We start from the raw sequence: 24805 nt of genomic DNA on the forward strand, positions 1-24805 counted from the left end.
TCTAGATCAAACTTTAGTAGGAGGTTTTTTTTTTGGCAGTGTCCTGCGGCTTGTGGAATCTCAGTTCCCCGACCAGGGATTGAGCCCCGCCACGAGAGTGAAAGCCCAGAATCCTAACCACTAGGTCACCAGGGAACTCCCTAGCAGTTTCTTATTTTAAACATACCTTTTTTTAAAAATAAATTTATTTAGATTTATTTATTTATTTTTGGCTGCGTTGGGTCTTCGTTGCTGTGCGCGGGCTTTCTCTAGTTGCGGCGAGCGGGGGCTACTCTTCGTTGTGGTGCCCGGGCTTCTCATTGCGGTGGCTTCTCTTGTTGCGGAGCACAGGCTCTAGGTGCGTAGGCTTCAGTAGTTGTGGCACACAGGCTCAGTAGTTGTGGCTCGCGGGCTCTAGAGCTCAGGCTCAGTAGTTGTGGTGCATGGGCTTAGTTGCTCCACAGCATGTGGGATCTTCCCGGACCAGGGCTTGAACCCGTGTCCCCTGCACTGGCAGGCAGATTCCCAACCACTGTGCCACCAGGGAAGCCCTCTTATTTTAAATAAACTCTTATCAGTCTTTTCTTTTAGTTCTCTGCCATTTTATTCATAGAACGCTCTTTACCTTCACCTGTATGCATATAGACCTTTGCCTAAATTTTATTTTAGTTTCTCGTGGGTTTTTTAACCTTTAATTCTTTATGCAATATGGAATTTATTTTAGTGTATAGTGAGGGTAGGAATGCATCTTCCCCCCGCCCCCCAAATAGCCAGTTGTCTTAGTGCTGTTTTTTATATGACCCACCTTTGGTTATAATGGCTTAGCTTAGAAATAAGAGAGCTATGGAGCAGTATAAATATATGTGCCATTGTGTGCTTCCCTCTGAAGAAGCAGTGTGCACAGTTGAATCCATGTGATGGTGACTTGGATGGGAGATGAAGAAACTGTCACGATTGAGGCGTGCCAGAGGAGTAGTGTGAGGTGTGAGCCGGGGAGATGGAAGATTTGGAGAGTCCTATGCCTGTCACACAATATTTGAAACGTTATCTTGTGGATGAGATAGTAAATGTATTTTGTGTTTATTTTAGAGGGAAGAAGTTGGCTCAGTGGGTAGAAGTTACAAGGAGGGAGATATCAACTCAGCAAAAGGAATAACTTTCTAACTAAACTGGAACAATCTAACAAGGAACTGACTATCTTGCAGAGTACTGAGTTAGTTATAGGAAGTGTGTCTGCAGACCTTGAGCAGTCATTTATTAGGGAAGTTCCTGATTCCTTAGCTCCTGGGTGGGAGATTGCATTGATTACTGAGTGGTTCCTATGTGTCTGTCAGCTGCTGTGCTTAGTGCCCCATCTACACTCGCCCATGTTCATAAAAGCCTGGAGAGGGAGGTCTGCTAACCACTGAGACCCCAGGAGGTTTGGGGACTTCGCCCATGCTGCGGTGATGGCTGGTGGCGGAGCCAGGCTCCGTCCTGTCCACAGCACCTGTCATCTCATTTCTCAGGAGAGCTAAGTGCCCCCCAAAAGCATTTGGATTCTCCTTTTCTTTTAAGAGTAAGTTTAAAAAAAAACTGCCTTAAGTGACTCTTTTTTTGATGTGTGTGTGTGTGTGTGTGTATGTGTGTGTATGTGTGTATACACATGCGTCCAGATAACGTTTGTATTCATTACTCTTGTGTATGGTTAAAGCCATTACAAGAGTGTGTGAGCATGCAGTGCCCTGGGGCCAGTTTTGTTACATATTCCTTAAGGAATTAAAATTGGGTTTCTCTAAATGTATTTACTTAATTGAGGCATTCCCTCAATTAAAGTGGTAAGTCTTTCTTATTTTGTTTTCTTTTTTACCTACCTAAGTCCTGCCTTTTGTGGTTTTCGTACTTTTGTATAAACACTGTCCCCCTTTCTCTCAACAAAAGTGCCCTCTCTTCCCTTTTCAACCACCGCTGTAACCTGTAGAGGTGTGACACTGACCATCTTTATGGCTGGACAGAATTTAACCTGCAGAGCTATGACTTACTGCCCATTCATGCCCCAAGAGCCTTGGTTTTCCGGAGGTGATTTGAGCAGTGAAGTCACGCCATTTATTACTAGGTCTAGAGACTCTCCTCTGCGTCCCTTTGGGTTTAACATTGCTGGGAAAGACTGAGAAGTTGCTGGCGAGGTGTTTGGCTTTCTGAGCAGAGGCATCGAACCTTGGGCCAGCAGAGGGCTGGGAAGTAAGTGCCGTGGGTCTTGATGGATGGCTCCGTGGCGTGGTCACTGATGCCCTCCTCACTCTCCTGACTGCTGCCGTGGCCCCCTCGCCCCGGCTCTTGCCTTCAGAGTGCAGGTGTGCTGTAGCCTCACTCCTGTGTGGCTCTAGTCTTATCGCCGAGAGCGTGCCTGGCTCACAGCGACCTGCAGCCCCGTGCAGCTGCTCGCAGGCAGCAGGAGCGTGCACGTCTCTGCCTCGCCCGTTGCCAGCAGTGCCCCGCACTTCGTCTAGAGAAGATGTGCTCATTTGCTAAGGACAGCTCTCCTGGGGGTGGCGGTCGGGGGTCGTTTCTTTCGAGTAGCTGGCCTCCCCTCTCCCTTGGAAGTGCTGCTGCCCCCTCACCCCCCATGCTCCCCCCGTAAGTCTTGTCACCTGTAAAGTGTCCTTAGCTCTGGGTGGGCGTGTTCATTTACTTGTCTTCTCTTTACCTGCATGTCCCTGAGGGTGAGGCCCTTGTCACCCTGTATAAGCCAGGGCCTCGCTCAGAGTATGTTGTAGTAAAACACTTTTATGGTCTAGGTTGGGGAAGAAGAGCATAAACGTTGCATCGTTAGGAAATAATACATAAATGTGTTGCTGCCAAAAGTGGAGAAGGAGTTCTTCATTTTTGGGTTTTTTTCTTTCTCTAGGGACACCAGTTCTGGGAAGTGAACCTTAGGCAGTGCTCAGATCCACACCTTAACCTAGTGGTATTGAGTCCTGTTCATTGGAAGTTGGTTCTAAAATGTTTCCTTCATTCATTCAGCAAACATATATTTAGTGTTTACTGTGTGACGGGCTGGGAATATAGTGCTGAACAAGACAAATGAGGTCTCTGCTCTCCTGGAGTTTGCAGTGCAGTTGGAGAGCTATGAGATAAATAAGTATGTAACAAATCTAATAATATTACACTGTCAGGTAGAGGAGTCGCCTCTGTTCTTTTGTTGTTTTCTGGGCTCTTTGTGTTATGGAGGTGGATTTCTGAATAGTCCTACAGACAGCTTCTAAACTTCCAAAGTTTAGTCTTTGTGTTACGCAAAAAAATCAGCTTTCCAGTATGAAACGGGGGGTACAAGGACAGATGTGACCCTGTTATCAGCTACTCGCAGCCTTCACTCCCAAATCCTAGAGTGTGGGGTCTGTAGTCACTGCTTCAGCACTGCTCCCCCAGAGTTCCCTGGTGGTCTAGTGGTTAGGACTCGGCGCTTTCACTGCCGTGGCCCAGGTTCAGCCCCTGGTCGGGGAACTAAGATCCCACAAGCCACGCAGCGTGGCCCAAAAAAAAAAAAAAAAAAAACCCAACCACTGCTTCCCTTCCCCCAGCATCTATCCGTCCATCCATTCACCAGATGGTCTGTGAGGGCCAGGAACTGTCCTACGTAGTGTGCATTCACTGGGGGTATAAGGTAAAGTCTTGCCTTTTAAAAAGAACTCATGGGCTTCCCTGGTGGCGCAGTGGTTGAGAGTCTGCCTGCTAATGCAGGGGACACGGGTTCGTGCCCTGGTCTGGGAGGATCCCACATGCCGCGGAGCGGCTGGGCCCGTGAGCCACAGTTGCTGAGCCTGCGCGTCTGGAGCCTGTGCCCCGTGGCGGGAGGGGCCGCGGTGGAGAGGGGCCCGCGCACCGCGATGAAGAGCGGTCCCCGCACCGCGATGAGGGGTGGCCCCCGCTTGCCGCAACTGGAGAGGGCCCTCGCACGAACCGAGGACCCAACACAGCCAAAAATAAATAAATAAATAAATAAAAAAGAAAAATCCTTGGGGGAAAAAAAATAAATAAATAAAGAACACCTTTAGAATTTAAAAAAAAAAAAAAAAAAGAACTCATATATAAGGGAATATAAGATAATATGTGAAAACAAAGATTTTGGGTAGTCATAAGTGCTGTGAAGGAAATCACTCTCAGGTGATTTAATATGACATCCGTCGCTATCACTCTCCTGAACAGGCTTTCTTAATGATCACTGTTTGTGGCCTTAAAAAAAAAATTACGGGATTTAAAAACAGACACGAAACTAGAGAGGATAGTAAAAAGAACTGTTGCTTCCTATTAGCCATCATCGCCATTTTGCTGACATTGTTTTATGTGCCCCTTTCTCCTTTCCTTTACCTTCTCACTGTAGTATTTTAAAAGCAGTCCCAGACACCATATGATTTCATGCTGGTGGCCTCTTGGCTAGTCTGACCCAGTAGGCATGCTCAGCCCTCATCCTCCTGGAGTCTTTTTTTTTTTTAAATATGTTTTTTAAAATTAATTAATTAATCTATGGCTGCCTTGGGTCTTCGTTGCTGTGCGTGGGGTCTACTCTTCGTTGCAGTGCGTGGGCTTCTCATTGTGGTGGCTTCTCGTTGCGGAGCACGGGCTCTAGGTGCGCGGGCTTCAGTAGCTGTGGCACATGGGCTAAGTTGTTCGGCGGCATGTGGAATCTTTCCGGACCAGGGCTCGAACCCGTGTCCCCTGAATTAGCAGGCGGATTCCTAACCACTGTGCCACCAGGGAAGCCCTGCTGTGTGTTTTAGAAATGCCATTTGGATGTTTTGCTGCTTTTCATCTTCGGCATTAATTTCAGTTACTGTCATTTCTTCTGTAAAAAAAAAAATTCAGGGCTTCCCTGGTGGCGCAGTGGTTGAGAATCTGCCTGCCAATGCAGGGGACACAGGTTCGAGCCCTGGTCTGGGAAGATCCCACATGCCGCGGAGCAACTAAGCCCGTGAGCCACAATTACTGAGCCTGCGCGTCTGGAGCCTGTGCTCCGCAACAAGAGAGGCCGCGATAATGAGAGGCCCGCGCACCACGATGAAGAGTGGCCCCCGCTCGCCGCAACTGGAGAAAGCCCTCGCACAGAAACGAAGACCCAACACAGCCATAAATAAATAAATAAATAAATAAAATTAAAAAAAAAAAACCAAAAAACACTTACAGTCTCTACCTTCCTGTTCCTTACAGTCCAGCAGGAGAGACTTTTATTTAAAAAAAAAAAAAAAAAATTCAGACATAAGCCAGAAAAGTAATTAATTTGGTCTGCAAAGGAAAAACAGAAACAGTACAGAATGTAGTATTTCCAGGTAATAAATCACAATACACATATTATTCACCTATAAAAATGTTAATTCAGAAGTCTTCACACATGTATTTCATTAAAGGTGTAACATAAATTAAGCCTCTAATGAGATGTCTATCTTTTTTTTCTTTATCCATCCTAGAATGTATGACAACATGTCCACAATGGTGTACATAAAGGAAGACAAGTTGGAGAAGCTTACGCAGGATGAAATTATTTCTAAGACAAAGCAAGTAATTCAGGGCCTGGAGGCTCTGAAGAATGAGCACAATTCCATTTTACAAAGTTTACTGGAGACACTAAAGTGTTTGAAGAAAGATGACGAAAGTAATCTGGTGGAAGAGAAATCAAACATGATCCGAAAGTCACTGGAAATGTTGGAGCTTGGCCTGAGTGAGGCACAGGTATAACTCTCAGATATGAACATGAACTTGCCAGTCTGGAAAAGTGGAGACTTTGTTTGACATATGAGGTTTAACTAAACTAGAGGGCAGATACTTATAGAATAATAGAAATCAGCTTATATGTGGGTTATGTATGTTATACAAATGATGATTTGGGCATGTCTAAATTTTAAAAAGTAGAGCGAAAATAGAGGTAACTCTGTGTCAGTTAGGATTTGATTTGGCTGCATATATCAAAAAACAAAAACAGTGGCTTAAATATCATAGTCATATGTAAAGCACATATTGAGGTGGGCTGTCCCAGATAGGTCCTATAGCTGTATGGTTGTCAAGGGTACCCAGGCCCCTGCCACCTGCTGCACTACACCCCAGCCAGCCTGTCTCGTGGGCTAAGACAGAGTCCCAGCTGCAGCCACGTGACCCCACTCTAGGACTGCGAAGAGGCAGGAAGGGTGTGCCTCCTCCCTTTACCTCCTTGAAGTGTGCGTGGCACTCTGCTTACATCTCATTGGACAGAACTTGGTTCCGTGGGCACACCTAGTTGTGAGGGACACTGGGGAATGTTGTCTTGCCCCTTAGAGTTCCAGGTTCTTAAGCCTGAGGAAGAAGGGTGAATGTTGGCCAACAGCTCATAGTCTCTGCAGTACCCCAAGACAAGATTGTCTAATGCACTTGACTAAACCTTTGTTTCTATCCTGCTAGACATAGAGATGAAAAAATTGGAAACATTTAGGTGTGCCCCCTGCCCCCCGGCCATAACTTTCAGCTTTGCCAACATATTTTAGGTAAAATTAAATACACTAAAAATTGGCTTCTTTCTTTCTTAGCTTTCTTCTTGTATAGTGAATGAATGAGGCAGAAGTGGGGCTTCTGGTTTACCAGTTCCTGCTTTCCCAGAGGAAATCATTCTGTACCAAAGTGATGGCCATACCCTGATTTTAGAATTCTTCATCCTAAGCATGTTACAGATTCTAATTGTAGGACTTTGTCTATTGTGAATCTCTTATTTTGCAAGTTGTGTTGAAAAGCGATATAGGGGTGAACCTCCTTTTTTAGTTTGGCAGATATTGGGGTTAAAAGAAGAAGGAGGAAAGAGCCCCACCTTCTAGAGTTTCAGGTTTTAGACCTAGGAGGATAATAAAGAGGGAGGGGCAGGTGCACGGTCTGCAGAGAGAACAGACCGAAGCCGGCTTTCCTCCCCAACTCTTTCAGCCCTTATCCTCCCAGGCAGGCCCGTCCCTGAGACCCATCAGTGCACCCCATGCAGAGCCCAGTAGGGACCTCCGCTTATGAGTGCGTCAGGGCATCCTGACTCTTGGTGCTGGCCACACCACAGAGCCTTCGTCCCTTCCCCTGCAGTGGCGAGGAAGACTTGTCTGTGCGCCCCGCCCCAGCTCCACCACCAGCCCCTCACAGAGTGACCTGCACTCTGCACACGTGTGCAGGTGTGTGCATGTGCTCTCACCCGTGGCAAAGGGTCTCTGAGAGATTCTGTTGGCGCCATCTAGATAAAAAGTAAAAAAAACACAGCTTCATCAGTACAGTAGCTGCCTGTCCATTGCTAGTCCATTCGAGATGCTTTCTAAACAGAAAAAAAAATGCATTTTTCATAGATGTTCTGAGCATGTGATATTCTTGATCACGCCCTGGATGTAGCCTGTGACTAAAGTGTGGAAATAGAAGTAATGGCAAATTGTACTTGTATGTACTTCGGAGCACGTGTCTGCAGGTGTCAGCTAGAGCTACAACCCCAGGACGCTTGCGGAGACGGGAGGTGGCGTTTGTTGGGCTGAGTAGTGCAGTGCTGTCAGCGTTTCTGTCTGTCTAGGTTATGATGGCTCTGTCAAATCACCTGAATGCCGTCGAGTCGGAGAAGCAGAAGCTGCGTGCACAGGTTCGTCGTCTGTGCCAGGAGAATCAGTGGCTGCGGGATGAATTGGCCAACACGCAGCAGAAATTGCAGAAGAGTGAGCAGTCTGTGGCTCAACTGGAGGAAGAAAAGAAGCATCTGGAATTCATGAATCAGCTAAAAAAATACGATGATGACATTTCTCCATCAGTAAGTGGTTCTGTAGGAATGCAGTATTGACAGTTACCACGTTATCGTCGGTAGATTGTTTCAGTAAAGCCGGCAGTGTTTTCCGCTCCCCTCCAGCGATTGTGTTTAACAAGACCAAGGATTAAGGGTCTTGGGACTGAGTCCCTGGGCAAGTCATATAAGTTCTCTGTGGAGTAGTTTTTTCGTATGTGTTTTTTTTGAACGATGGTCAGAAAATGTAAAAATACTTTGTAAATATAAAATAAACGCAAAGAGGTGCCATTGCCTTCAACGAGGCCTGTCGCAGCTTGAGATCCCCTGAGCATCCTCACCCTTTGCGGTCTGGCTTCCGTGCCCATCACGCTGCGGGGATGCTTTTCCTTTAACAGTGCCCTGATCCAGTCGCCTGTAATCCAGACTCGGGACTACCTCTGTAGTTTATGGTGGAGCTTCACTTTCTCTTTGAAACCCTCTCCCCTGCTCCCAGGACACCACTTGGTTCTCCTGGTCCCTCGCTCATGCCTCCTTCTTGGCCTCTCCTGTGGTTCCTGGATGTTAGGGTTCCCCAAGGATCTTGGTCTTTTCCTTCATCTGTTGACTCTCTCTGGATGTTCATCCCAATCTCGATTACTATTTTTCGTTTACTGTTTATTTCTGATTCAGTTAACTTTTTTTTAAAGTAACCTTCTTTATTTTGGAATAATTTTAGATTCACAGAAAAGTCGGAGGTGGGGCCTCTGGGAGGTAGTGTGGATTAGATGCTGACGGTCATGAGGATGGGGCCACCATGATGACATTAGTTACACAAAGAGGAAGAGACCCTAGGTCTCTTGACGTGATACTGTAAAGAGAATTCCCACGTGCCCTTCACCCAGGTTCCCCTAGTGTTAACATCTTGTATCACCACGTTATGTATCTGAGTTAACTTGGGGCACTGTCTGTCTCCAGAATACCATAGGCTGCATGGCTTAAACAGTAGACACTTAATTTCTCCTGGTTCTGGAAGCTGCAAGTCTGAGATCAGGGTGACAGCTTGGTCGGTTTCTTGGTGAGGGCCTTCTTCCTGGTGTGTCTTCATGTGGCTTCCCTGGTGCATGTGTGCAAAGAGAGAGAGAGACCTAGGGTCTCTTCCTCTTTGTGTAACTAATGTTGTCATGGTGGCCCCATCCTCATGACCGCATCTAATCCACACTGCCTCCCAGAGGCCCCACCTCCAGATATCATCACATTGACGATTAGGGCTTCAACATATGAATTTGTGGGTGGGGAGGACAAACATTCAGTCCCTAGCAGTACGTTTGTTAAAAGTAAGAAATTAACGTTGCTGCATTACTATTAACGAAACTACAGCCTTTCTTTGGATTTCAACAGTCCTTCCATTAGTGTCCCTTTTCTGCTCTAGAATCCAATCCAGGATTTCACTTAGTATTTTGAGCTAACATTTTTTTTTTAAAATATTTATTTATTTATTTATTTATTTTTGCTGTGTTGGATCTTCGTTTCTGTGCGAGGGCTTTCTCCAGTTGCGGCAAGCGGGGGCCACTCTTCATCGCGGTGCGCGGGCCTCTCACTATGGCGGCCTCTCCTATTGCGGAGCACAGGCTCCAGGTGCGCAGGCTCAGTAGCTGTGGCTCACGGGCCCAGCCGCTCCGCGGCATATGGGATCCTCCCAGACCAGGGCTCGAACCCGTGTCCCCTGCATTGGCAGGCAGATTCTCAACCACTGCGCCACCAGGGAAGCCCTGAGCTAACATTTTTTAATGCCTACATAGTTCTAGGCATGTTCACTACATAATCTTTCTACCATTGAGTTCCACATTTGTGTCTGCAGTCTGAGCCCTCATCCTAAGACTGTAGGAATGGTTCTGTGTATTGTGCCAGCAGACCTACACTTGCCTTGTGTCCTAGCTTAGGCCACCATAACCAAATACCATAGACTAGGTGGCTTAAACAGGAGATCATTTACTTCCTCATAGATCTGGAGGCTGGAAGTCAGATACCAGGGTGCCAGCGTGGCTGCTTTCTGGTGAGGACCCTCTTCCCAGCTTGCAGACAGCTGTCTTCTTCCTATGTTTGCACATGGCAGGGTGTGGGTGTGGGGGGAGGGAGAGCTAGCTCTCTGATGTCTCTTATTATTAGGGTACCAATCCCATCGTGAGGGCCTCACCCTCGTGATTTTATCTAACCTAATTCCCTCCAAATACCATCACACTGGGGGTTAGGGCTTCAACAGGATTTTGGGCCCAATTAGTCCACAGCACCCTGTTTTATGAGGCATACTGTATTTCTCCCTTGATCTCTAGGTCAGGAGCAACTGAATGTTTTGATTTAAAAGACATAACTCCTGTAGGTTGCTGTGGGAATAAGAATAGAGAAGTTGATTCACCTGGAAAACTGGATAACATTGAGCAGGGGAAAGCTGGTCTCATAGAATCAGAGACATTTAAAACTTTTAATTTGGAAAACGTGTCTAGCTTGGAGAAGAGATACAATGAGCTAACCCTGCCTCCCCTTTTAGGGGGTTCGCATGAGAATTTTTCTGCCCTGTCCCTCCTACCGCTGCTGGTGCATTTCCTTAGCATGAGGAGTTCTCCTGTGGGACCCAGGGCCGGGGTTAGATTCAGGAGGTTGAACCCAGGCGCAGTGCTTCCTCTCTCCTCTGCAGCCCAGATTCCATTTTTGCCGATTGTCTGAGCAGAGTCCTTGATGACGTTTTTCGCTCATTCCAGGATCCATTTCAGGACCACACGTTGGACATAGTGGTCACGTTCCTTTAGTCATCTTTCATCTGGAACAGGTCCTTTCACAGAAAGAAGAAAGCCTGTCTTTGTCTTTCATGACACTGGTATTCTTGAAGAATACAGGCCAGTTACTTCATAGATTGTTCCTCAGTTTGGGTTTGTCTAGTGTTTCCTCATGAGTGTGTTTGGACTGTGTGTCCCAGATGGGAATGTTATAAAAGTGACGTGTGCCTCTCAGGTCCCTTCCAGAGGCAGATGGTGTCCGTCTGCGCCAGGGCGATGCTGAGTTCTCACCTGGTCAAGCTGCTGTCTGTTCTCTCCATCGTGTGGTCACTCATTTTACCCGAAGGCTCATCTGTGGGGGACACGAGTCATAGGCTGTCACACTGCTCTTAGGGGTCCTGCGGTGGAGATGCTGGGTGGGGAGGGGGGTGTCCAGTCTGCCAGTTCTGTGGTGTTCAGAGATTTGCCATTTTAATCATTTGGTTTCCAAATAAAATTTATTTCAAGTAAGGGCTTCACTGCTCTTTGAACTTCTGGAGGACACGGGTGATGACTAAGGCACAGAGATGCCATCGTGATCTGTTCTGCCACTCCTGACCGCACAAGTACTTTGAGTTCAGTCTAGCAGGCTTTTTATTACTCTTTACTAAACTGATGGATAGACCAAATTGTGGCTAGTCCTATATTTGATTTGAAAAACAAACCATCTTTTCTATTTTTAGTTTAAAAGAAATTTGTATCAAAGATTTCCAGTGCAGGATTTATAGTATTTGTAAGACTAATATTGTCCTGGGTTGGTTTTATAGGAGGACAAAGACACTGATTCCACCAAAGAACCTCTGGATGACCTCTTCCCAAATGATGATGACGACCCCGGTCAAGGAAGTAAGTTGGGAGTGGTGGTTAAATGGCAGCATGCAGACCGAGGTGGCGGGTCCTCTTGGGGTGTAATTGCCGTCATTAGCAGGCGGTGGCGTGCCTGCAGCCTGCCTCTCAGGAGCCCTTGCACACTCGGGCTGCCTCGTGGTTCCCCAGAGAATTGCGAGTCATTTTCTCGCTGGGATAGAGTAGCGTGTTAAGCCAGCCCTCGTCAACAGGGGCATGCACCAGCAGTTCCGACGCGATCTGTGGATTCTCACAGAGCGAAAGGGCAAAGGAGTATTCCTGGTGCCAAGAGCAGTCTCACCACACTGTTGGGGCGCGCGTGGCACCCCCGACAAGTTGCTGGTGTTGCCTCGCCTGCGTGGGGAACGCTGGACAGGTTTGGTACAGTGGGGACCACGTGCTGACCTGGACCAGAGCCAGAGCAGGGAGTGCTAATCAGCTGGTGTCACCGGGTGATTTTCTCTGTCGCCTGAAGTGAGCCCTTCTCTGTGTAGTGCAGCAGCAGCAGAGCAGCGCAGCGGCGGCCGCCCAGCAGGGCGGCTACGAGATCCCCGCACGGCTGCGCACCCTGCACAACCTGGTCATCCAGTACGCCTCGCAGGGGCGCTACGAGGTCGCCGTGCCCCTCTGCAAGCAGGCCCTGGAGGACCTGGAGAAGACTTCTGGCCACGACCACCCAGACGTGGCCACCATGCTCAACATCCTGGCCTTGGTGTACAGGCTAGTAGTCCTCATTTTATTCTCTTGATTTTACCTAGAGACGACGTTTTTAACGAGCTTGCCCTAAAAATACATGTCTGTAAACTGTTACGAGCTACTTTTCCAGCCTTATCATCCATTTGTCTTCAGACAGCCAGGGGTTCAGTGCAAACATTTAGCAAGCTCTCTGGCAAGAGTGTGACCCTGAAGAACGGACGCTGCCTGGGGCTCCCAGGCAGCCTTCTGGGACTAGCCCACAGCACCCTTCGCTCTGGCCAAGCTAAGCTCTTTTGATTTTTTTCCCCACAATACTTGGTATACCAGGCTCCTTCTGCCCACCCTGCCTGCCCGTACCCCCTGCCTTTCTGAGGCCTTGTCAGCTCTCTCTCCTTTCTGAATCCAGGGCTCCACGTGCCCCTTCCCAAGTTGTGCCCCATAACCCTGTCCCTGCCTCTCTCGCAGCACTTGCCCTGTACTTGGCCTCCGGGTGATTTGAATTTTGTCATCTCTTCTCCCGGGATCCTGGCTCCTTGAAGTTGAGGACCAGGTTGTCTTCTTGTCTCCACCTTGAGTCACTCGAACATGTTTGCTAACTCAGAAGCCTTTGGTGAACTTCCTGAATGGAATTAAATAGTTTGCCTAGGCACTGGGCAGTGGTACGTGGGAGCCCTTAGTCTGCTTCTGTCTTTTAGCCGAACTGACCTGAAATCGAGCAGGTCGGGGTGTTACTCACACGCAGGACTGGCTAGCTGTGGCCTCTCCAGTGTGGTGGGTTTCAGTGAACTGCTCCATTTTTCTTCATTAGTTTGGTTGTTTCAATTTAGCCAACAGTTTTGAGATCCAGACGTATGTAAGACTTTGGGCTGGTTCCTGTGAGTCCCTAAAGATGAATACATAATACCTGTTCTCAAGGAGAAACCAGAATGTGGAATTTGAAGTCAGGAGAGTTCAGTTTGTATCTCTGCTAAGTGGCCCCTAGACAGAGGATGTTGTCCAGAGCCCTTAGCTTTTCCGAGCCTCTGCAGGGTTGCAGGGGATGTGAGACATGGTGTTTACCTGGCACTGTGAAATATTCAAACAGCATCATCTAAACCTGTTTCTAAAGGAACTGAGGACCTTGTTTAGAGAATAGGCTGGCTGTGTTCATGTGTAATTATAGAAGCAGGGAGATTGTTATTAATAAAATAACACAGAAGCGGGAATTCCCTGGCGGTCCAGGAATTAGGACTCTGCGCTTTCACTGCTGGGGCCCGGGTTCAGTCCGTGGTTGGGGAACTATGATCCCATAAGCCGCTTGGTATGGCCAATAAAGAAAGAAAGTAACCCAGAAGTGTTCATGGAACAGAAAAGATGCCTTCCAGCTGAGAGGATTAGGGAAGGCCTAATGGAGGGGTGCGAGCGCGCTTTCTGCGGCCTTGAAGGGTGTGTTTGGGGCAGACTCCTGCATCCTGTTTGGCAGTAGTAAGGGATGGGGCTGGAAGGGCTGGGCACTCTGCAGGTGCCAGGTCTTAGAAGAGTGGCTGTGGGGAGTGCATAGGACCCGAGGGGGCTGGAGCCTGGAGGCAGGGCAGCCCAGCTGCGGGGGGCTGGCGGGGATGGAGCTGGGAACCTGAGCAGGGAGGGGGAAAGGAGGGGGAAGAAGAGGAGTAGACTGTCCCGAGAGGGAGCTGATCGCCTTAAAGAGCACCGGAAGGAAACTGAGCACCACCATGCCACCGCCGCGGCTCCACGCCACCGCCGCGGCTTGGCTTCGAGAAGAGCATAGCCTTTTCCGTGCTGCATAGCACTCTGGTTTACAGGTAGTCCTGACAGTTTTTGACAGGTTTCGTGCTGATGGACATTTAGGTTTGCAGATTTTTACTGTTAGGCATTACTGTAAGAATTCCTTAGTCACAGGTATTTGCATTTAAAATCTTGGTAGATTATGCTAAATTTCATTCCAGAAAGGTCTTTAAAAAATTTACATGCCTACGAAGAACATGAGAGTTTCTGGCTGATGGTAGATATTTTTATTGTAAACGAGTTAAATAAAAAATATGCGTAGAATGCCACTGGAATTTGTTGTACTTAGGGTGCGTGGTCACACAGATGTCATTGTGCTGGGTGCTGGGAATTCGGTGGCCTCTCCTCAGTCTTGTGTTTTTCCTTCGCACTATAGTGTGAGAGTTTACTCGTGTCAGCAGAACATTTGAAAAAAGTTAGCAGCTACGTATATATTCATATTCAATATTGTGTCCTAGAGCTGTACCATAACTCTATTTCAACATTTTTCTATTAAGGGACATTTAATTGTAAGCTTTTTTGGGGGGCGGCATTAATCTACTGATGAACATCTTTTGCTCAGGATTTTGTATTTTGTTTTAGTGTCAATTCCTAAAGCGGGTTAGAGTATAAACATGATACGTGGGCTTCCCTGGTGGCGCAGTGGTTGACAATCCGCCTACCAATGCAGGGGACACGGGTTCGATCCCTGGTCTGGGAAGATCCCACATGCAGCAGAGCAACTAAGCCCGTGCGCCACAGCTACTGAGCCTGTGCTCTAGAGTCCGCGAGCCGCAACTGCTGAGCCCACGTGCCACAACTACTGAGCCCACGTGCCACAACTCCTGAAGCCCGCACGCATAGAGCCTGTGCTCTGCAGCAAGAGAAGCCACTGCAAGGAGAAGCCCGTGCACCGCAACGAAGAGTAGCCCCTGCTCGCTGCAACTAGAGAAAGCCTGTGCGCAGCAATGAAGACCCAACACAGCCAAAAATAAATAAATAAAATAAATAAATTAAAAAACAAAAACAAAAACATGATATGCTTCTTGGTACACGTTGCCCAGCTGCTTTCAGGAAGGTGGTGCCAGTTCACGCTCCTCCATCACCAGCCTGGGGCTGGGCTGGTTGTCTCTTACTCTTTATTAATGGAGAAGTGCAGCATTGTGTATTAATTTGTGTTCTGTGATTATGTGTTTTTAGTCATTTGTGTCCTTCTGTGAATGTTCTGTTACCTTTTTTTTAAATATATATTTATTCATCTATTTTTTGGCTGTGTTGGGTCTTCATTGGCTTTCTCTAGTTGAGGCGAGCGGGGGCTACTCTTCGTTGTGGTGTGTGGGCTTCTCATTGCGGTGGCTTCTCTTGTTGCGGAGCACGGGCTCTAGGCGCGCGTGCTTCAGTAGCTGTGGCGCGCAGGTTCAGTAGTTGTGGCCCACAGGCTTAGTTGCTCCATGGCATGTGGGATCTTCCCGGACCAGGGCTCGAGCCTGTGTGCCCTGCATTGGCAGGCGGATTCTTAACCACTGCGCCACCAGGGAAGTCCAAAACCTATATATTTGGCCAGAATTAGTGTGCTTCAGAGGATCTGGAAGCCTTATCAGCCCTTCCAGTGTTCTGCAGGACAGTCTGGCTTCTGCAGGGCAAAGCCTTGCTGGGCAGCCGTTCTTACTCGGTTGGGAAGTATGTGTACTCAGTCTCACAAAGTAAATAACTGGTTTGCAGCCTCATCATCAGGTAGCACTTAAACCAAGGGGGCTGGGGCTGGAGGTGCTTCTGTCTCCCCACTGTCAGCAGGACCCTTTGCCCTGCCCTGCTCCAGCAGACGCTGCGGGGTGCGTCCTGGGCTTCTGTTCCACAGGCTTTTCCACGGCACGTGGCGAATCATTAACTTCTTAGAGCAGCTCTGTGAGTCGCATCCTTCCTTTTTAGGTGGGCCGACTGTGACTGTGGAGCCCACGTGACGTGCCAGAGCCACGCAGCCGGTAGCTGGCAGAGCCGGGTGCAGACACCGGAATCCGTTCCGCCTGCCTCACTGTTCTGGACGGCCTCGCTTACTGTGTGCGGGGTTATGGCGGTAGTATTGTCCCAGTGATCTAGATGGGAGGGCCAGGTTCAAAAGCTAATCAGGCCCGACACCCAGCTCACCTTGCCAGTACGTTTATTGATGGAGTCTTTTTCTCCTACATTAGGAGTGTTTTTAATAGTTTTAATAGTTAATGTCTATTTTTTAGTAACTGAAGCTTAACTTTTATTTCTTTAGTTCCAAAATTACATTTTAAAGAGATGTAGTAAGCTGTGTCTATAACACTTAATTGTATGTTTTTCAATTTAGAGACCAGAATAAATACAAAGATGCAGCTAATCTACTGAATGATGCCTTGGCCATCCGTGAAAAAACTCTGGGCAAAGATCATCCTGCGGTTTGTATACTGGTTCTTTCATTCTTTTTATATATTATTTTCTCTCATGTATTTTTATACCCATCTCATTTTAATATTAAACTCAACAGGGAAGATTTAAGAGCTGCCTTTTCACTGGACGGCACAGGTAGGACTTCCCTCACTTAGTGCAAGTGATGAGCTTCAGTGCTGGTGACTCCCATTTAGCAGGTGTCAGTGTGCACTTAAGTTGTTTATCACCCCACCTCAAATGGATCACGTACTGTGTTTTTTGATCCTAAATCAAATTGCATGTACTTCTGTAAATTTTTTCCTAAAGATTTTGTATTGTCTTTTTATTAAAATCTGGTCAGATTTGCATATAGATCTATTTTGGTTGGCTTTGTGGCTTTCAGTGAAATTAAAAAAAAAATCAAGATCCCGTTGATGTTGATTTGTTTAATTTTAATATTCGGCAGTGTTACTTTATGCAGTCTGTCTGTAGACAGTGAGACTGCTCTTTCTCCTCAAGTGGAGTCCTGTTCCTTCATCCAGCTGAGAGCTCTTCCCTGCACACACTGGCGTGATGAGTGTGTGATGTCTCACATCCCCTCCACTGCTGTCGTTTACCGTTCTTCGCGGTTCCCTGTGTTGGTAGGTGGCCGCAACTCTGAATAACCTCGCAGTGCTTTACGGCAAAAGAGGAAAGTACAGAGAAGCTGAGCCGCTGTGTAAAAGAGCTCTGGAGATCAGAGAAAAGGTGCGACTGAGGGCGGTTCTCCTTGAGATGCTATGTTTTATGCTTTTAAATAACTCACTTTTAAGCTTTAAGGTAGGACCACTGTGATATATCATCACTGACCATTTACTGAAAATAAGCCCCTCAGTCAGGTGGGCAGCCCCAAACGCAGCCAGATGGGCCCATACACATGGGAGTTTAGGAGGAGTGGGTATGCGGAGGGTGGAGCCTTGAGTCTGCATGCCCTCCCAGCCTGAGGCCTAGAAATGGCTCGACTGAAGAAGGAATTTTTCAGGCCTGTAGGCGGAAGGCACGGGGGCATTTCATTGACAGTGGGGCACGTGCCTGTCAAGAAGAAAAACATTAAAATTTAAAAAATGAGGTCAACAAATATGCTTATGAAACTGAAGAAAATGAATAATTGTTTTTGAGAACTAAATAACTCAGAGCTATAGAGTAAGTCAATGTCATGGATATTTAATATCAGCTAATACAGTTTATAGTAATTAGGTATTTTTTAAATGTGACTTGTTAATTTCAGGAGTGCTCTGTATGACTGTGTATTCAAATGTTAGAGACTTGGCAGGTCCATGCCATGATTTTTTTTTTTTAAAGGTTATTTTATGACATATAGGTTGGTTTGTTTATTTATTTGTTTGTTTTTGGCTGCGTTAGGTTTTGTTGCTGCGTGTGGGCTTTCTCTAGTTGCGGCGAGCAGGGGCTACTCTTCGTTGCGGTATGCAGGTTTCTTGTTGCGGTGGCTTCTCTTGTCGCGGAGCGCAGGCTGTTGGCGTGCGGGCTTCAGTAGTTGCAGCATGTGGGCTCAGCAGTTGTGGCTCGCGGGATCTAGAGCACAGGCTCAGTAGTTGTGGCGCATGGACTTAGTTGCTCTGTGGCATGTGAGATCTTCCCGGACCAGGGATCGAACCCCTGTCCCCTGCATTGGCAGGCGGATTCCCAACCACTGTGCCACCAGGGAAGTCCAATGCCATGATATTTTAATTTGACTTTTTGTGTCGTTATTTACCATCGATACTGAGCAATCAGTCATTTAATTTTGAGTCATATGGCAAGGACTTGGGAAAGGGAGGTTGAAAAGGGGCTGATTATCACATTATGCAGGTAAAGTTTTGTCCATGTTGCCATCTGCATAATATTTACACAATAAAATAGTTTTTATTTTATTTTTTATTTATCCACTGAGATTTTGAGTGGACTGGGGTTAAAATCAGGGAGAACCACAAATGTATCAAATTAAGGATTATGAACTGTAGATGATGATATATCAGATTCATTCATATATATTTGCTCTTTCATTCAGTCGTGTAGCAGACATTTATTGAGGACTTGGGGGCTCCCTGCTTGGTTAGAGTTGGTGATTTCAAATTAGACACAGTCCCTTCCCTGGGGACACAGTGCAGCAGGCAGACCTTGGGAAGGCAGGTGCTTTGGCTTCTAGCCTAGAGCTCAGGGAACACATAGAGCAGGGGCTTCTCCAGGTACAGGGCTGGGACTGCGCTGGGCATTGCCTCCCACAAACAGCCAGCATTGGAGCTGAGTCTCAAAAACCGAGGTCAGAGCTTCCCAGGCAGGGAGAGGTGGGGAATGCAGAGGGGATGGAGAGGCAGCGTGCCTCACTGGGGGCTGTGTAGGTAAAGGCGCAAGGTGAGAGACTGGATGGCTGGCTCAGGTCCTGAGGAAGCACTGTCGTGTTTAGTCGTCCATCTGTGTGCCAGCACCGTCCTAGGTGCTGAGAGGACATTACATCCAGACATTGAGACAAGGCATTTGCACTCTGAGGCTTACATCTTAACGGGTGAGAGTCAGGCGACAAAGGACTAAATAGATAAATAAGATAGTTTTGGGTAGTGATACTTGCAAAGAAAGAAAAAAACCAGGTGATGTGCTTGTGAGTAAACTGGGTAGGGATGGGCTGAGGGCTCCCTTAAATTGGATTTAAGGAGGTCCTCTCTGAGGGGACCTGAAAAGAAACCTGAAAGATGAGTTGTTTAGTGGGGGGTGGGGAGCAGGGCAGTGCTGGGAGAAGAGCGTCGGGCGTCTGGGACAGTAAGTTCAAGTTCGAAGAGCCCTGAGGGGTGAAGTTTGAAATGCGAGGGAAGTGGTTTGGGATGCTCAGAGAATCTGGGTCTGTTTGTGAACGGATGTGTAGGATGTGAATTGAAGAATTGGAAGTTTCCTTTGAAGGCTGTTCTGTGCAGGAATAAGTGTAATGTCGTTAGACTCAGAAGGGCCAGGTGTAAGTTCAGGTACTTCAAGGACTGGGCGGCCACATTAAACAGCCTTTATAAAACCCAGTTTCCTCGTCTTCAGACTGTGCATAGTATTACCTACCAGGTAGGATTGTTATAAGAATTAAAGACACTAAAGCATGTGAAAGAAATCAGCATAGTCCCCTCCCCCCAAGAATAAGGAGTTCAACAAATTCTGGTTAAGTTATTTTCATTATTGCATGGGGAGCCATTTAAACATCATAAGCCTGGAAGCAAGGCACAGTCGTATTTCTGTTTGGAAAGCGCCTTCTCATGATAGGGTAGAGAATGGATCGGATGGTACCATGTGAAACAAATAATAAGTGTTTCTAATACACTATTTTTTATTCCCAGGTTTTGGGAAAGGATCACCCCGATGTTGCCAAGCAGTTAAATAACTTGGCCTTACTGTGCCAGAACCAGGGCAAGTACGAAGAAGTAGAATATTATTATCAAAGAGCCCTCGAGATCTACCAAACAAAACTGGGGCCTGATGACCCCAATGTGGCCAAAACGAAAAACAACCTGGTACGTTGACAGAGGTACAACCTTATAGAGTCAGATTACTTTCTTCCTGAAACCTGGACTCTGTTTCATAGTTTAACCTATAAATAAGAACATATGCTTCACTATGTATGAAGAATAGTAAGTACTTTGTTTTATTTTAAGGCATCCTGCTATCTGAAGCAAGGAAAATTCAAGCAAGCAGAAACACTGTACAAAGAGATTCTCACTCGCGCACATGAAAGGGAGTTTGGTTCTGTAGATGGTAAGAAATACACTTTTGTTTCTAAGCAGATGCAGTTGTAGGATGCGTTAAACATAGTGATTTCCATGAAGCAAAAGGATAAAAAAAAATAGTGATTTCCAGCTTGAACTTGGTAATACCCAAGTCATCACAGTATTTTCAAGATAGAATTTAATTTGAATTTTAGAAATGATTTTCCATGGAGCGCTTATTGGAGAGGACGTGACCCAGTCTGAGTGAGTGCCCATCGGCTCATCATTCATCATCCAATGACCATGGTGAACCCTGCATACCTCCCTGGCATTACCGATAATGGAGTCATGCAGCCTGTGGTCAGGGTGATGGGCCACTCTACCCTCACCGGAGTCCACACGTGCTTTAGGCACAACCTAGATGCACTGACTCCAGAAAGCCTTCCTGGAGTCATTAATGCTTTCTAGAATTGCTCTGTAGTACAGTGGTTCTCAAAGTGCCGGCAGGAACCAGCAATTTCAGCACCAGTTGGGACCTGTCAGAAATGCAAATTCTTGACCCATCCCAGGCCTGCTGGATTGTTTGACGGCCTTAAAGAGCTAAGGTCTGTCTCCTTTGTATCCCTTAAAGTATTGTAGGTGCTTAATATTTTATAAGATTTTAATTGCTCAGTAAAACAATGTTTGTGTGTTACATAAGGCGTCTTCCCCCCTTTACTACCTATTACATAAGGATTTCAGAATGTGGACAGTTGTTACTAGCGTGTGGGAAACCTTAGAATTCGTGGGGAAAAAGAGGTTTTGATTAATAAATATTTTCTTCTATAGAGAGTTTCTAGAAACCACTTTTGAAAAATCTTGGAAAAGTGTATTAGTTTTTTCTGTTAACAAGTGGAGCAGTAAATCTCTTACTATCAGAAGATCGTAATGCCTCAGGCTCATCATTTTGAAAATGGATTCCGTTTGCAGTTGTGCCGGGATTGGAAAACAGCCCACCTCCCTGGACCTGTACAGTTCACAGGGAACTTTCATGTCCTCGTCTAACTGTAGAGGCCTTGCTGGTTTTGTGTTGATTCCAGGCCATCTCCTTAGTGCTTCTTTAAAAAAATTTACTCTTGGGGAAGACTTGTTTCCTTGCGATTTGCTAGCTTCTTTCTACTAAAAATAGTAGCATGAAGTCCAGTTAATTGGGTTCTAGTTAAAAGCAGTTTTTCTGTACTCGGATTTATCCTCCACACAAATGTTAAAACGTAGGACAGAAAGGCATTTTTTCTTCAGGCAAGATGCACATGTGTCCTGGTTTGCTGTCGGGGCGTGGCTTTCAGGTCACAGGGCCTTCTTGGCTACAGTGCAGCATTGAAACCCATGACCTGGTTTGTTGTCAGGAAACCTAGTTCTCTTAACTGTGGTGGATTCTTGTCTGTTCTAACAATAGGCTTAGATTAGTACATAAAGCTAAAACTGCAGTAAATAACAGTGTTATTAAGCTTTAAATACCGTTCACTCTTTTTTTTTAATAATTGTGATACACAATTATTTTTCAAGTATTTAAACAATTGTACCAGCACCACTAACTGAATAATCCTTCCATTCCCCCCACTCATTTGTAAGGTCCTATTCTAAATTCTTTATCAAGTCAAGGATTTTGTTACTGGTGGTAGTGGTAGTGGTAATGGTGGCGGTTGTTTTTCTGCTGGACCATTCCTCTCCATTTATGCAGGTATTGATTCTTGTACCAGTTGCACATCTTCTTGGCTGCTGAGGTTTGCAGTGAGGCGGGGTGGGGGTGAAGTTAGATATGTGATGTGACCAAGTCTGTAAGTACTCTTCCTTTTCAAAACTTCCCTGGTTAGTCTCACTGTTGTTTTTTTTTTAATTGAAGTATAGTTGATTTACAATGTTGTTAATTACTGCTGTACAACAAAGTGATTCAGTTATATATTTACATTCTTTTTTTTTATATTCTTTTCCATTATGGTTTATCATAGGATACCTGATATAGTTCCCTGTGCTGTACAGGAGGACCTTGTTGTTTATTCATTCTGTATATAATAGCTTGCATCTGCTAACCCCAAACTCCCACTCCACTCCTCCCCCACCCCCCTTCCCTTTGGCAACCACCAGTCTGTTCTCTATGTCTGTGAGTCTGTTTCTGTTTCATAGATAGGTTCATTTGAGTCATATTTTAGATTCCACATATGACTGGTATCATATGGTATTTGTCTTTTTCTGACTTACTTCACTTAATATGATAAGCTCTAGTTGCATCCATGTTGCTGCAAATGGCATTATTTCGTTCTTTTTTATGGCTGAGTAGTATTCCATTGTATATATGTACCACATCTTCTTTATCCATTTAGGTTGTTTCCATGTCTTGGCTATTGTGAATAGTGCTGCTACGAACATAGGGATGCATTGTATCTTTTTGAGTTACAGTTTTGTCTGGATATATGCCCAGGAGTGGGATTGCTGGATCCTACGGTAATTCTATTTTTAGTTTTCTGAGGAACCTCCATACTGTTTTCTATAGTGGCTGCACCAATTTACATTCCCACCAACAGTGTAGGAGGGTCCCTTTTTCTATACCTTCTCCAGCATTTGTTATTTGTAGACTTTTTAATGATGGCCATTCTGACTGATGTGAGGTGACAACCTCATTGTAGTTTTGATTTGCATTTCTGTAATAATTAGTTATGTTGAGCATCTTCTCTTGTGACTGCCATCTGTATGTCTTCTTTGGAGAAATGTCTATTTAGGTCTTCTGCCCATTTTTTGATTGGGTTGTTTGTTTTTTTGTTGTTGAGTTGTGGGAGCTGTTTGTATATTTTGGAAATTAAGCCCTTGTCAGTTGCATCATTTGCAAATATTTTCTCCCATTCCGTAAGTTGTCTTTTCATTTTGTTTATGGTTTCCTTTGCTATGCAAATGTTCACTCTTTTAAAACCAGTATTTAAAACTAGTTTCATTCTTCTCCTATGACATGCCAAATAATCCTAAGAATAGTTAACCACATACTAGTCTTTTAGTTAAAAACAGTTTAAATGTGTAATCTTATTTAATTTTCTCAGCAGTCCTGTGAAGTGGGTCACACATTACCCCATTTTAGGAGCGAGGACACTGCAGGCTAAGTGACTCGCCCAGGATGGGTAGCTGATGAGTGGTTGGATTGGGTGGGGGCACAGGTTTTATTCTCCAGAAACCTCAAAAATAAGTGAAGAGATGGGAACATGAAAATCACCTATAATTTCATCACCCAAATATGTCTTTTAATTTTTTTAGTGTCTTTCTGTCCTTTTCTGCCTATTGATTTGCATAATTGAAACCACACTTTATATATAATCATGTATACTGCTTATTTTCCTTTATACTTGTAGCTTAAGCATTTTTCATGTCATAAAAGTATTTTCATAACCATCACTTTTTAAAAAAATTTATTTATTTATTTGTTTTTATTTTTGGCTGCATTGGGTCTTTGCTGTGCTTCGGCTTTCTCTGGTTGCGGTGAGCAGGGGCTACTCTTCGTTGCAGTGTGCAGGCTTCTCATTGTCGTGGCTTCTCTTGTTGCGGAGCACAGGCTCTAGGCGTGTGGGCTTCAGCAGTTGTGGCACACGGGCTCAGTAGTTGTGGCACACTGGCTCAGCAGTTGTGGCTCGCGGGCTCTAGAGCGCAGCCTCAGTAGTTGTGGCACACGGGCTTAGTTGCTCCGCAGCATGTGGGATCTTCCCAGGCCAGGGCTCAAACCCGTGTCCCCTGCATTGGCAGGCAGATTCTTAACCACTGCGCCACCAGGGAAGCCCATAACCTTCACTTTTAAGACTGCTTATCCTCCATGATGTGGGTGCATTAGTTGTCTGGAAGCTTTGGATGAGTGGTATGTGTCAGTGCTCTCAAAAGTGAAGAAAATTTTAAAGGAATATTGATTTGTAGTTTTTCCATTTTTGCTGCCAACATCTTACTACTATTTCTTTTTTTTTTTTTTTTTTTATTAGGCATCAGTTTTATACACATCAGTGTATACATGTCAATCCCAATCGCCCAATTCAGCACACAACCATCCCCACCTCACCGCAGTTTTCCCCCCTTGGTGTCCATATGTCCATTCTCTACATCTGTGTCTCAACTTCTGCCCTGCAAACTGGCTCATCTGTACCAGTTTTCTAGGTTCCACATACATGCATTAATATACGATATTTGTTTTTCTCTTTCTGACTTACTTCACTCTGTATGACAGTCTCTAGATCCATCCACGTCTCAACAAATGACTCAATTTCGTTCCTTTTTATGGCTGAGTAATATTCCATTGTATATATGTACCACATCTTCTTTAACCATTTGTCTGTTGATGGGCATTTAGGTTGCTTCCATGACCTGGCTATTGTAAATAGTGCTGCAATGAACATTCGGGTGCATGTGTCTTTTTGAATTACGGTTTTCTCTGGGTATATGAGCAGTAGTGGGATTGCTGGGTCATATGGTAATTCTATTTTTAGTTTTTTAAGGAACCTCCATATTGTTCTCCACAGTGGCTGTATCAATTTACATTCCCACCAACAGTGCAAGAGGGTTCCCTTTTCTCCACACCCTCTCCAGCATTTGTTGTTTGTAGATTTTCTGATGATGCCCATTCTAACAGGAGTGAGGTGATACCTCATTGTAGTTTTGATTTGCATTTCTCTAATAATTAGTGATGTTGAGCATCTTTTCATGTGCTTCGTGGCCGTCTGTATGTCTTCTTTGGAGAAATGTCTATTTAGGTCTTCTGCCCATTTTTGGATTGGGGTGTTTGTTTCTTTGATATTGAGCTGAATGAGCTGTTTATATATTTTGGAGATTAACCCTTTGTCCGTTGATTCATTTGCAAATATTTTCTCCCATTCTGAGGGTTGTCT

At 45.7% G+C, this 24805-nt stretch overlaps 1 protein-coding gene across 11 annotated transcripts in view; it reads left to right on the plus strand.

Annotated features, from left to right (window-relative positions):
- KLC1 (kinesin light chain 1) overlaps positions 1–24805 on the plus strand; it is a 64263-nt gene that overhangs the window by 11345 nt on the left and 28113 nt on the right. For all 11 annotated transcript variants that reach the window (XR_009007418.1, XM_057542347.1, XM_057542348.1 and 8 more), the window contains exons 2-9: positions 5421–5682; positions 7511–7741; positions 11271–11349; positions 11844–12069; positions 16142–16229; positions 16846–16947; positions 19551–19724; positions 19866–19965. Coding sequence is in view for 10 of the 11 variants with exons in the window: in XM_057542347.1 (XP_057398330.1) it covers positions 5422–5682; positions 7511–7741; positions 11271–11349; positions 11844–12069; positions 16142–16229; positions 16846–16947; positions 19551–19724; positions 19866–19965 (1261 nt within the window). In the remaining variant the exon portion in view is untranslated. The remainder of the gene's footprint in view (positions 1–5420; positions 5683–7510; positions 7742–11270; positions 11350–11843; positions 12070–16141; positions 16230–16845; positions 16948–19550; positions 19725–19865; positions 19966–24805) is intronic.

The sequence above is a fragment of the Balaenoptera acutorostrata genome, chromosome 3 (genome assembly GCF_949987535.1).
Source record: "Balaenoptera acutorostrata chromosome 3, mBalAcu1.1, whole genome shotgun sequence".
In the NCBI taxonomy this organism is placed as follows: Eukaryota; Metazoa; Chordata; class Mammalia; order Artiodactyla; family Balaenopteridae; genus Balaenoptera; species Balaenoptera acutorostrata.